This window comes from Fringilla coelebs (assembly GCF_963513975.1).
Source record: "Fringilla coelebs genome assembly, chromosome: 3".
NCBI classification, from domain to species: domain Eukaryota; kingdom Metazoa; phylum Chordata; class Aves; order Passeriformes; family Fringillidae; genus Fringilla; species Fringilla coelebs.
Genome location: NC_140030.1, coordinates 112,497,395 through 112,511,290, shown reverse-complemented (window position 1 = coordinate 112,511,290; position 13,896 = coordinate 112,497,395). Strand labels below are relative to the sequence as shown.

Here is a 13,896-nt window from a genome sequence, read left to right as displayed (position 1 = left end):
AGAAATACAATGGACAAGTGTTGTCATATCATAAAGGGATGCTGCAGAAATCACTGCATAAATTCATAAACATCACTGGAAACTGAGAGCCCTGATATTCATGCCATGTGCTCTGCTTTTCCCCAGCCCTTGTCAATGGGCTTCAGGGGAATCATTCCTAGTTTGTGCAGTTTAAACTACAGCTTTACATTTTGCAAAAATAAAAAATTACAGCCTGCTTTCCAGCCCTCTGTTCTTCCCTCTCCTCAGCATTTTTTTAACAGGCTGAGGGACCACCCAGTTTTCCTTCAGAAGAGAACCTACCCACTTGTCACCTGCTTGACACAAGCCAAGTATTTTCCTCACGTTGTGAGATCCACCCAAGTCTAAACATTGGCCATATTTAAAGCCTGCCTAAGGGTGCCATGGGAGAGCTAAATCCTCATATTAGTGCCAGCACCTCTTCTGCAGACAGCTGCCTCCCAGATCAGTCTGCAGTTAGGCTTTGCAGTGGGGATGCTGCCCGTGCCTGCATGGAGCCCCTCGTTTGGCAATGAGCAGTGCCAGACTGCTGTGGGTTGCTCCCTGGGAGGCACAGCCCATGCCTGCCACTCTCGGAGCAGAGCCTGTCCCAGAGTGCTGCATTGAGGCCCTGTAGTCGCCACTTGCCTACGTGACCTGAGCACAGGAATGCAGAGACAGGGAAATCTAAGCGTAGCTCTCATTAGCAGAGTGTGGCTCATTTCATACCAAACAAGCACGTTCACTTGCAGTTCAAGCCGTCTCTGCTGGGATTTCAGCGAAACTAGCAAATATTTCCATTTTCTTTCCTGCCCCTCCTTCGATCTTACCCAATGTGTCACTGCCTTTCGACTGAATCCTTCACGGCTGCTTTGCAAGGATTTTTGCCAGCTCATCCTGGCTGGCTGTAAGCCCTATCCTTTGCCGTTTTAGGTTTAAGAGAGTGATCCCCTGCTGATGCCCTCTCTCTGTATTTCCTTAGGTCATTCGGCTGTATCTTTTCCTTGCCCCACTCACTTTGCAAGGCTTTTCACAATAGATGGGGAATAGGTGGGAAAGGAAGCTGTTTTTATCCAGCTGCTTTGAGTGCTGCATATGACTGCAGCTCCTCTTCCTACAATGAGGAGAGGTTTCAGTGGGAAGACTCCTTCCTGGAGAGGTTGGAGTGGGAAGGCAGTACCCAGGGCATTCCTGCACTTCCATAATTCCAGACTGGATGTGGTGGGCAGCACCTGAGAGGAGGCCTGCCCCAGCCTGCCCTGCCTGTCACCTGCACCAGCCACAGCTTGGAGTCATCTTTCATCCCCCCCAGCACGTCCCACCAGGCTCCGGACATTCCCTCAATGCACCTGGAGTTCCACAGTTCCACACCCCGCCTAATTTGTGCAATAACCCGATTACCCTCGGCTCTCATGAGCTCATCACACCTATTTATACACAGGGTTAAGACCAGCTGGGCTGTAGAAACCACGTTATTAATTGCACAGTGCCAGATGTGGGAGAGGTTTCCCAAAAATGAGTGAGTGAAAGAGTGAAGAAGTGAAAGCAGAGAGGGGCGCCTGCCCTGAAGTTTTGCAATACAGAGATGAAATCCTGGGCAGGAATGTTCTTAGATAAAAACAAACCTTTAGGAAACTTACACTTCCGCTCAGCTGCAACCCTGTTTTATACATGGTGCTTAATTAAACCCAAGCCAGGTCAGGTTTAACTAAAGCACTGCCGATGTCAGATGGATCCCGCTGCTCTTACATCAAATTCCACCACTGCCTTCAGCCTGGGCTGGGAGATACACACCCCATCGTTTTCTGAAACCTCAGGCTAAATAATCCTGTTCTTCCATTCTCTCCCCTTTCTCTGTAGGGAGATATCTTGTTTGTGCTTGCTCTGTGGACAGACCCGTGAAACAGTTCTTTTGTTGGCTATAAAAGCCTTTCTCCAGATTTTTTTTTCAGGATATTTTCATTCTTAACCATCACTTGGATCATGGCCAGGAAGAAGGAAACATTCACCTCTTAAACTTTACAGCCTGGTACCATCCTCACCTTCTCCTGCTCTGCTTATCTTGGTGTCACTAAGGAATGCAGGGCTCAGCCCAAGAATTCCTGCGGGCAGAGGGGCTTTGTGCAGCCCTGAATCGCCCCCGGGGAGGGGGCGTCTGCTTCAGCTCTCTTTGCATCGCCCGTGTGAAAAGGCTGACAGGAACGCCTGCCTTTGCTAACCAGCTCCCTCAGGTTGTCACCGAAACTCTCAGAAAAGCGGAAAAAAGAATGACATGAGAACAAGCCAAAGTGAATCACAAAGGGGAAATCTCTGCCTGCTGTTAGCAGATATTTCAAAGAAACTGGTGAACGAGGGCTGCTGCCTGCCCTGGGAAACCTCCACCAGCACCTGGGCAGCTGCCTGAGATTGTAGCACCACAGCAGAAATATTTCTGATTTTATAAGAGTTTGCAGCTAAGCAAAGAGCTGGGAAAATACAATACCTGCCACAAAAACTGGCCAACGAAAAAAGCAGAAACAAAGATGGAAATTAAAAATAACCAAAGCTCATTTTCCAAGGGTCCTCTGCCTCTTGCAACAGGTTCTCTGTATCACTCAGAAATCAAGGGCCTCCGGGCAAAGAAAACCTCTACCTCCCTTCCACCTTCACCAAAACGAGCAGCCGCTTTCCCAGTCTGACAGTCTGCTCGACTCAGTCTCCAAAATAAAGCCATTAAGGATGAACTCATTAAAACCAAGGCAGCTTTTGGCTCACCGAGTTTCCTGGCGTACTTTTTGAAAAATATTAAAATCAATAAGATGGCAAATAACCCTAAAATGAGCAATGAAAATTCACTGTCTGTAAATAGCTAAGGGCAGCAAACTCAAGTATTTAATAATCCAGGGCAAAGCCAGGCCACCTCCCTGCTCCTCGGCTTCCCAAAGAGGAGTGCCGCAACCGGCGGATCTGCCAAGCCAGAGGGAAGGCAGGGTTTCCACCGGCCTGTCTGGCGCTGGGCTTTCCTCCCCTTATACCAAATTCTTCAGATTTTTGTAACCTGCTCCGCCTTGCCCTTTGAACCGCAGAGCTCTGGAGGTACCTGCGGGCGCGCACGTGCCGCGCTCGGCCTGGCCACCAGGGTCAATGGTGGGATTAGCCCCTCATTTAGGAACCATCTGTCTTGCCCTAGAGCCCATCCGCAGGGGAACAACATGTGCACCTCGCCCGGCCTCCAAGGGAACGGCCATGGCTCCAGAGAGTCCTCCTGGAAGCCCCTATCTCTGCTCTGTGGATGTTCTGGTGTTTTTCAAGGCTCTCTCCCCACGCTCATGATGACCCACACGGTCAATAGATAAGGTCTGCCCAATGTGTACTTGCAGACTCAACGTTTTTGGGCAAGCAAGGCCTTTATCTGCACTTTAGCACCGAAGTTTACAGGTCGGTGCTGCCTTCATATCAGGGATCTGTTTTGTAGCCCCGATAGAGAAAAAGCACTGACTACTGTTCTCCTTGGAAATTTTAACAATTAATTGTCCTACAGTAGCAACAGAACAACAACCCTTTAGCTTTTACTTTGGAACAATCTCCATCAACTCATCCCTTTCTGGTATCATTTCCCTGACTTTATTCTCTGCTCTCGACCTAATTATTGTTTGAATTGTGGGAATGCTGAAAAACCCAGCTGGGGCAGGTCCCTCAGTGGGAGATGGTTTATGTTGTCAGTTTTACTTATCCAGCAAAGGATGAGAGAAGTAGCAGGAAGGGAATTGTCCCAAGCCATGTGGCACACAGATGCAGGACAGAGAACACAACCCACGCACAGCGGGACCAGGAGGGGCCTCCCAAAGGCCGTCACATGGGGAGTGAGATGCCCTACGCCCTCTCCATCGGCAGAGAGAATTCCTCTCTGCGGGAGAAGCAGGTGAGAGTTTCACTTCTGACATATCCTAAGGGCCTCCTTAGAAAGTAATTTGTCCTGCGTGAACTTTTGCAGAATTTACTCCCCAAGAGCAAGAGTCCTAGAAATTTAAACACTTGAAGTCCCTCAATGGCGCCTAAAGAGAGACCAAAGCTCATGTCAGCAGGCAGAGCCTCAGCTTTACATCATCCTGACCTGCCAACAAAGGAACACAACAATTCCTCTCCCTCCCCCCGTCGGTGGAAGATGTGAGAGTCGGGACTATTGACACTGATCTTTTCCCTTTACCCCCCCTCTGCTTAGACAAAGACGGACAGGAGCAGCCCTGCCTGAGTGTTGGGAAATAAGAGCCCTCCCGCCCACCTCCTGCTAGGGCCAAGGCAGCGGGGAAAGCTGCCCGGAGCCGCCCCTTCTCAAAGCTGGATGCGGGGGAGCGAGCCTGGAACAGACCTCGCCTGAGCTTGTGGGCAGAGCCGGGAGCAGGGAAAGCTGGGAGCAGCAGAGGGGCAGCTCACGCTGCCGGCTGACTCACCCCAAGCTTATAAAATCAAGGCGAAGCAGCCGGAGCCACTCGGAGCGGAGGCACGAGGCACCGGGACTTTTGGACAGGTACGTGCAAGCGGATGCGGTTTAGAGGCAAGGATTAAGATTAAATCTAAGACTGGAATACAGCGGCCCAATTCCTCCCCTCCTCTCCCTGCCAATGTGCTGCGGAGCAGCAGGTCCAGCGGCTCCGGTGACCGGGAAGCCCTGAGGCTGCTCGGATCTTTCATGGCTCTATCTGACGAAAAGGACACAGGCAAACATAACACATTATTTGGGTGTTCTGGTGTATACTATTTTGCTGGTCCCTACTTCAAACCTGGGACGGCAGCAAAGGATAACGGTCTGGGCAAGACCTGGCATCATTCAGGGAACAGCAAAGAGCAACTAAACTTTGGAATAAGTCTAAAATATTTCATAATACGTGGGGCTTCGGTTACCACCCTAGATTGTAATATATTTCTGGACGAAGAATCGTCATTTTGTTGCCGGGAAGCATGAAAGGCAGTTCAACAAGGAAAGCACGAATTTGGGGCTGGGGTTAATTCCTTCCTCTGACACACATTACCTGTGGGGACCTCGCACAAGTCACTAAGGACTTTTTTTTTTTTCACAAAGACCAAAGCAGGGGTAGGAGGAGGGAGCAGGGAGGCAGCTGTAACACTAAATAAAATGTTTCTTGGCGCTCAGGCCTTTGGGGCCCCGTTCCAGGAGCATACTTAGTTTCTGACCACTTCCACTGAAATGTGGTTCGGGAGCTGCAATTTCAGCGCATCCTTTCCCAGCAGCTGGGCCGTGCAGAGCCTGTGTGTGCCTCTCATCCACAGCAGGCCCGGCCTTGCCGCTGCCTGGCAGACAGGCTTTGGGGTACTGCCAGCCACTCAGGAGCTCTGTGGGGTCCCCACTGGGACTGTCCTCAGAATGGGGCAGAACTTCCCTGCAGAGCCCACACAAGTCCCTGGTTTTTCTGTTGCAGCTCCGACTAAGGAAAGTCCTTCCTAACACAGGAAAGGCACTTTTACCTGCCCATTCCAACACAAGTCAGCCCAGTCTGGGGTCCTGAGCTTTAAAGTCTGGCAATTCTCCTCTGTCCTCACATCCATTCATTTGCTTTACACAACCCCACAGAAACAGTTCCCTGTCACAGGCACGTTGGACCCGGTTGTTTGGGCATCACCCCACTGGAAAACTCTTCCCACTGGGCTGGCCAAACTGGACACTGTGCAGGGCAACCTGCTGGCACAGGGTCCTCGTGTGGAATACAACTTGGTTCATGCTTCCTGCATGAACAACTGTAGGCACACTTAGACTAAGACTGCATGATACTTCTGTCCCCAAGGATTCATGTTTACTTAGGCTTAATTACAGAAGAGCTATTAATTATCACTTATCACTGTCCGGATATAATAGGAAAGGGCTTATAAACTGGTTTTCTTTTAAATAGCTTGTAGATGACTGGAGGGATTTTAATTTTGCTCTAAATTTGATGTTTTGTTTTCCCCTCCCTGAAACAAAAAGGAAACAGATCTTGCAAACTGCAAGCACCTCGGAGAAGGATGTTGTCACCCTTGCTCATCCTCCCACTGCTGCTGGGGACCACAGCACATGGCCCAGTGAGCAGAGCAGCATCCAGGGATGTCACCACCCTTTTCCAACTGGCGCAGGAAGACACTTGGGAGAATGTTAATCTCACCAGCATGTCCTGTGAGGATCAGAAGAACAGGACCTGGATCACCCTGCAGCTGACCAACAGCAGCCTGACAGCTTTCCCAGTCTGCCTTCCAGAGGCCCTGGAGAGCCTGGATCTCAGCAATAACCTCTTGGAAGAGGTGAATGGCACAGAAATAGCAAACCTGCCACAGCTGCGTGTCCTCTCACTGAGGCACAACCACCTCTGGTCAGTGAGGTGGGGATCTGAAGCCCTCAGCAATCTCCTCAAGCTGGACTTGAGCTTTAATAAGCTGTCATCTGTGCCATCCTGCCACAGCTCTGCCCTGCCTAACCTGAGGTGGTTGTCCTTGGCTGGAAATCCCCTGATTGAAATCCAGCCACTGGCTTTTTCCTGCTACCCTCAGCTGCAGGTCCTGAACCTCTCTGCGACACTGCTCGGGCAGGATGACAGCAGAGGAATTGGGGACTCTGCTTTTGCCATCAGCACAGATCCCAACGAGGCCACGGACAGGCCTGGAAACTCCATCAATGTGCTTGATCTGAGTGGGACCTTTTTTGAGAAAAGTAAGTCGCTTGGGTTCCCCAGTGCAAACACAGGGCTTGGTCAGGCCAGGGGAGCAGAAGCCTTGCTGGGATGATGGCTCCCATCCTGGCTGAGCCTGGAGTGCAGGGGGAACACCCCACACTGAAAGCTGCCAACAGCTGGTCCAGGCGTGCAAGGCGCTCTCAAGCAAAGCAGCCTCCCAAAGGAAGGGCAGAGACCAAACACCGCGAGACAGGAGGATTTGTCCCAGTGTAGTCACCCACCTCCGTCCTAATCCCACTGTCTGCTACTGACAGTCATCTCCCTGTCAGCCCCGGGATTAGCTTTGGGAAGCACAGGAGGAAATTAGTTTCTCTTTCCAGACAGGCTGTTGAAATCTTTCTTTGTCCCCACAGCTACACTGAGCTTTCAGAGCCGCATTGAGAGAGGCTTTTTGTGCCATCCACAGCCGGAGGAATACTTCCGCTGAGGGGGGGGGACGACAATCCCTGCCCTGAGCAATGCACAGGAGGTTTTTCCCTTTTGCCCTGCCAGCCTCAGTTTATACCTCAGGTGCTGAGACACACAGATGTGAGATGCCTTGCCCAGCTGCTCTCAGCCTGGAGCGGGGCTAGGGCCTCCCCAAGCTAGAGGCTTCACTTCAACTCACATTAAACAGCTGCACCACCAAATTTCCTCCATAAATTTGCCTGTCTTGTGGCAGTGAGTGACCCTTCTGAGTCATGGGACAGAAAGGCCCTTTCCTACAAGACCCGTTCTTTCAGTTCCATGCCTCTTGGCTCTTTTTCCCGTGCTAGGAGAAAGAAGTGATTTGCCTTTCTTGTACCTTGTAGACCACTTTCCTGAACAGAGAAATCCTTGTTCATTTAATCCCACCCAACAAGAAATCTATTCCATATCTCTTATCAGCTTTTTCCTATTTTCCCCTCTTTTCCTCTGCCCTATGACAGCCTGACCTGCAGGGACTATTACAAAAATGCAGCTGTATGAGTGTTTACAAACTTTTGTTCTATTCCTTTCCCCAAGAGAATAGCTGCAGAAGGTGACAGATACTTCTTATCTATGAATTCAAACCCTTTTTCTAGGCAGAAATCCACCGGAATGCTCTGTTCAGGCAATAGGTGTAAATATTTTTCTGTTTCAGTTCAACCAGAGTGGGCCAGAGATTTGGCCAACCTCACATCACTTCACCTGACAAACATGCCACGGTTAAGAAGCCTCAACAGCGACTTCTTCAAGTCCCTGCCTGGTCTCCGAGAGCTGCACTGCCAGGACTCCCATTCCCTGGATTTCGTGCAGACAGAGATGTTTCACAGTGCTCCTCACCTGAGCCATCTCTCATTTGAGAAGTGAGTTGGGTTTTTTTGTCCTTCCTCACATAATGCTGCCTTTGCCTCACGGTGCTGTGGTGCCTGGGACCTGAATTGAACAGCTTGTTATCAGATTTAGGAAGGAGGTGTGGACTCGCTGTCTTTGCCATGTCAAACAAAGAGGGAGCATGGGGCTCATAGCACAATTGTTTGCTTGAGGTTGCATCCATTGTGTTCCCACTCCTCTGCCTTATCTCCCTGTCCTATGGATGAATTCACCCAGCTGTTTAAATCAGCACAGATCCACTGAACCCTGCTTGTGATAAAGACCAGGTTTCCAAGAGCAATACCCCATCAGAGGAGAAGCAGGTCACTGAGGGTTCCCTGCTCTGCAAGGATGAGTGCTGATAGTTCTCCAAAACCTGCATCTCCGAAGCAGACAAAAATCCTGTCCCTCCCACTGTTACTGTGAGAGTTTAATATAGTTCCTTGTTCATCATTAATAAAAGCAATGTTTCAGTCCCCATTCTAGGGGTAGCACCTCTTGGTACATCACATACCTGAAATACTAAGAGGGGCAAAAGTCTGAAACTGATTTATCAAAATAGGAGCAGGTGAAGTGCACACAGAGCAGTCAGCATAAAGGAAAAAATCTGGAGAGCACTTTGAAACACTTTTAAAATAGTGACCCAGATATAAGCATATCAGAAAACAAACACTAGAGCACTGGCTGTGCCTAGAAACCAGTTTCAGGAAAATAAACCCATACAAAGCAAAAATCCCATGGATTCCATGCCCCTTGATTGCCCTACTGAATTTACACAGCACTTTCCAACACTCGCAAGAATACCAGTTCAAAGTGCTAAAAATCATGCCCAAACTTTAAGGAATTAAAGTCCTAGAAAGAAGAGAGCATCTTCTGAGCTGGTAGAGTGCAGGGTGGTTGGGTTCAATAACTGCTTACTGCCAGGGGAACTGGGAATATTGCTTTGTGCCTTACACACACTAAGGGTAAGGGACACTAAGCACGCTCCAGTCGTTGGAAGGTAGCTCAGCATTTCTTAATTATTGCATTTGTCTTCTTGTAGCTGTAACCTGAGTTTCTTTAATCCGTGGAACACCAATTCATCGGATGGCATCACCATCAACTTGTACGGGAATCCTCTGCTGTGTAACTGCCAGCTCTCCTGGCTGCTGTCCAAGCCAGTTATTCTGCAAAAGTGAGTGAGCTCAAGAGATCAAGTAATGCTCTTCACACACAGCTTCAGTGTGCAAGTTGTCTGGGGACCAGACACTCACCACTATTCACTGAGTTATTCAAATTCCTTGTGTGTTCTTCCCTTCCACTAGAGGTAGAAATGCAAAATAATGTCCCTATCAGGGACAAAGCGTAAGGTGTTATTAGCTCAGGATTCTACTTTTAGGTGAGAATATTTTCTTTGTGTTTTGGACCATATTTCACATGTTTCCGTATTAGCTAAATATAGAAAATGAGCTGTCTCGATGTGCCAGTGCCGGGAACAAAAACTGGGAAACTTTGGAAGATCTTTAACAAATTATTTTCTCCTCGCCCAGCTACTTGCAAAGCTTACATCACCACCGGCAGTCAACAAAATCCCTTGCAAACAGCACCATTTCTCACCTATTGTTTTCATGCTCCCCTACAGTTTTACAGACTAATTACAGTAAGCTGCAGTTAAAGGAAATATTTGCATATAAATGGTCTCTCTTCCTTTTCAAAGGCCACCAAGAAGATTTGTCATCAAATCACTCAGAGAGCAGGGAAGTAGATTGTTGAAATTAGACAGTTTTTCATCGGGATGGGTTTAGCAGTTGCATTCTTTACCAGAATTTCAGTGGCTGAGTAAATAAAGAATTCGATCTTAGTGATTTAAAAGTCCCACATCAGCCCACCTCCAGCTGCCTAAACCAGATGAATTAGAAATCCTGGGAATCCTGTTACAGCTCCCTGCTGTAACAGTTCCTCCCTATTACTGCTGCATTCAAGTCTGACCCTTTAAGACAAGCTGAATCCCAATGCCCTTTGCTAAAGTTCACAGCCATTGTTGTACCAAAGGACACTTCCCCTCGGGCATAAGATATCCCTGCATCTTACAAAAATAAAAAACCAGTTCCAGCTAAATTCCTCAGTCAGTGCTGTGGAAAGCTGCCTGGACTGTTGTTAAGGCAATCTAGCTTTGGTCTAGGTTTCACATTCTCACTAGATGGTTTTGACAGCAGGTCACCAATTCCAATCCAGGCAGCCTACAGAAACCTGTAATGTTCTTCTGGATCTTGACTATTCTGGTTTCCCTCTGCAGGGCTCGGGAGACCTTTTGTACATCCCAGGAAGATTCGGGCAGACCTTCAACACCTTTTTCACTGCTGGAGCTCTACAACAAATGCCAGTCAGAGAGCAATGTTACACAGCCTGATTTAAACACAGCCCTTCCTGATCGTGATGCTTTCAGCTTCACCAGTGATGATGCCTCTGCTGTAGTAACAACAGACTCAGCTCTGCTGACCACAGATTTAACTCACACCGGCTCCTTAATCCAGAGGGATGTGGTGAGCACAGCAGCATCCAACCCAATGCTAACCAAGGACACCTATACCAGCTCCCTAATCCAGAGGGATGCAAGGAGTACAGTAGCATCCAACCCAATGCTAACCAAGGACACCTATACCAGCTCCCTAATCCAGAGGGATGCAAGGAGTACAGTAGCATCCAACCCAACAGAGCCCATCCTAACAAATACCAACAGTTCCTCCCACGAGGTGGAGGCAGTTTCTACACCCACAAGCAATCCCCCTTCCTTGGCATCTGTAACCTCCTTCCCAGTTTTTCTCCAAGAGCTCTTTGCTCAGTCCCCAGACCACAGCTCCCCAAGTCCAGCTGGAACAGAACAGCTACAGAGAGGGCTCAGGACAACCGACACGACATTGCGCCGGGAAGGGCCATTCAACCAGACTACCAGTGACTATTCTGCTGGAGTAACAGGAGTCCCCCACACCACCAACCACCACACTCACTCCTCTGCCACCCATGCCAGGCAAGGCGCCGCCCAGACGAGCCCTCCACAGCTGAATTCCACCAGGAGCCGTGCCCACTCAGAGCCTGCGCCCACCACGCCATCGCCACATTACACCGATGACGATGACTACGACTACGAAGAACAGCCGAAGAAGGAAGCCCCGGTGCAAACGGCCCACGTCACCTGTGACTACGATCCTTGCAGACACCTGCAGAGGCCGTGCAGGGAGCTCCAGAACATATCCCAGTGTTCATGTCCTGGCACATCGAGGGAAGATGAGATTCCAGACCCACCCAGGCTCAGAGCAGTGATTGAAATCACTGACAGCTCTGCACAGATCCGCTGGTGTGCCCCATATTCAGTTGTTCACAGCTATGAGCTGATGCTTCGTGCCCAAGACAACGAGGACAGGCAGTTTGTCATGGACAACATCTACCCCACGGCCAGGCAGTACACTCTCTACAACCTGCTTCCATTCACCACTTACCAGATCTGTGTCACTGCCTCCAACAAAGCAGGGTCAAGCCAGACAACGGACCAGGGAATTCCAGGTAATTCGTGCACCAGCTTTAAAACAAAACCCAGCTACAAGTATGTTTTTGCTGGTCTGTGTGCAGCAAGTGGACTCTTTCTCATTACCACAATTATTTTGTCTGTATGTCTGTGTAAGGCATGTAAAAAGCCTCAGAGTGAGCAGTATGGTACACACTTAGTGTCCTACAAGAACCCAGCATTCGATTATCCCTTAAAACTACAAACCACTAATTAGCTCGGGGTGATGGTTCTACACAGAGTTCATTATCTCCACCACCTTGGAGTGTTTTTATGAGACTCTGAAAGTGTCCTTCAGCAAAACTATGAACCACCAGATTCCATAACCCTAACGTTTCTAAGGGAGAGAAAACCACCAAAGAAAGAGAAAAACTAATAATGAAATTAGTCAACCAGAAAAAAGTCTTTGGACTCCTGTTCCTGTGCTAAGCAGCAGCAAGCCTGGACACTAAGCTTGAAAAGTTGTTTTTGTAATCACCTACAAATAGAGTAGCATAAATTTCACACTGTGAGAGGCTGCCTGGCCAGCTGTCTGCCTCCAGTATCTCTCATGAGCACAGTCAGATGAGAGTTGCAACCCAAGGTGCATTAAGCTTAGCAAGTACTCTGCTTTGATTCACAGAGCAAAGCTGGGGGTTCGGTTTTTTAAAGGTATTATCCATAAAGAGAGTATAGCTGAAAGGAGTGAGTGGGCTCAGTGACAAGGTATTGTGCAGATCTAACTCCTCTAAGCAAATGCAGTAAATGCACTGGATGCAGATAATCAACCTAACTTCAGTTCAGGAAAAAGAAACATGAAATTTAATTGTAGTCACAAGACTGTGGGGGATCCTTAGGGCAGGGGTAATTGTTTTGTTCTGACTTTTTATGAGGTTGTTCACAGCTGAGCCTTCCAAGTGCCTCCCCAAAACAATCTCACAGGCAGTGGGGGGTTTGCAGTACAGCAGTGACCCACAGAAGAGGGGAGGGGAGCATGTTAATTGCTTCCCAGTGGATTTTAAGCAGAGAGGATGTTGTCCCAATCATCCATCCCATCTACAGATTTAGCAGCTGATGATTTACCTCATACAGAGGCAAAAAGCCAAGTAAAGAACAATTTAATGCGTGTGCTGCTGAGGCTTGAAAAACCCAAATCCCCTGCACTAGCAGCAGACAGTTCTGCAGACACCTTTCAAATGAACTCTTGGGTGCAACTCTTTCTGTACAATAATAGTAAGAAATGCTGACAATCCCAACTTTGAGCTTGCCATTGGAATCCAAAGAGGTGTCCCAATCCCATATTTCCCCAGGCTTCAGTTCCAGGAGCTGCCTGTTCCTGCTGCTGTACAGCGCTGTACACACACAGGGAATAACCCCCCTGAACTTTGAGGGGAAGGTGCTGTAGTGTGTAAAAGAGTCTGTTCCATTCTTTCGGGGTTTTTAATACTTTCAGTATTACTGAAATAAAAGCCACAGAGCTATGTTCTGGTTTTTTGTTAAAGACATGCATCTTGGTGTTGTCTTTACCATCTACAATGTTTGGCCTGAGAAATTAACTTCTTTTGTTGTTTTGGAATGAACTTTCAACATGTAGTAAAGAAATGTTTTTATGATGTTAGATTTGTGTTCTCTGATGTCTCAAGAGCTCTCATTTTGTATGCGGCAGAAGGAGGTTTGCTCCTTTGTCACCACTATGGGCTTGCAGTCCTTTCCTGGAAATTTGTCCTCTCCCCAGCACTGCACTGGGAATGACCATCACTGCCGTGTGTGTCCCAAGTTTGGCTGAGCCCCATGACTCAAACTCATAATAGAAGTGAAATGCAAACGAAGAAGACAGGATGGTGTGACCTCTCGCTTTGAAAATCTCTTACTGTCACATTCTGGTAGTTCAGAGTTTTCTCTGTTTGGACCTAGGTTTTTATACTTATTTCTGGCCTGGCTTTTCCTGTGTTTTCTCGAGGATTTAGTGAACGGGTACATATGATTGTCATCTGAAGTGAGCAAGTGAGCCAAAGGGTCATTATCCCAAACTGGGGCAGAGATCATGCATTCCCTTGTGTTTGCACAGCATAGCTCTAGGAGACCTTGACTGGGGTGTTTGGTTTTACCAGAAACAAAGCTAAATAAGAGATTTGTGAAAAGCAATTTATACTGTCTCAAAGATTAGCTCCAGAGAAGGGCAGGAAAAAAAGATACCGCAACTGAAAATAAAGATTGCTTCTACTTAAATATGAGTTAGTCCAAAGCAAGAGGACATCATTTAAAGTGAGGTATTGGGAGGACATATCTCATTACCCTTTACCACACCACAGCTCATAATCACTGAACTGGGAAGTTCATCACAATTGATTTCTCCAAGCAGTT

The 13,896-nt window shown here is 48.2% G+C and overlaps 1 protein-coding gene across 1 annotated transcript; it reads left to right on the top strand.

Annotated features, from left to right (window-relative positions):
• Nucleotides 1-5,997: 5,997 nt before the first annotated feature.
• On the top strand, nucleotides 5,998-13,144 carry LRRN4 (leucine rich repeat neuronal 4; the record flags this gene model as incomplete). The annotated part of the gene is made up of 5 exons (XM_084201731.1): nucleotides 5,998-6,676; nucleotides 7,801-8,005; nucleotides 9,055-9,186; nucleotides 10,288-10,465; nucleotides 10,610-13,144. 5 exons carry the CDS (start codon nucleotides 5,998-6,000, stop codon nucleotides 11,768-11,770), a joined length of 2,355 nt encoding a protein of 784 aa, XP_084057857.1. The 3' UTR covers nucleotides 11,771-13,144.
• Nucleotides 13,145-13,896: the final 752 nt, after the last annotated feature.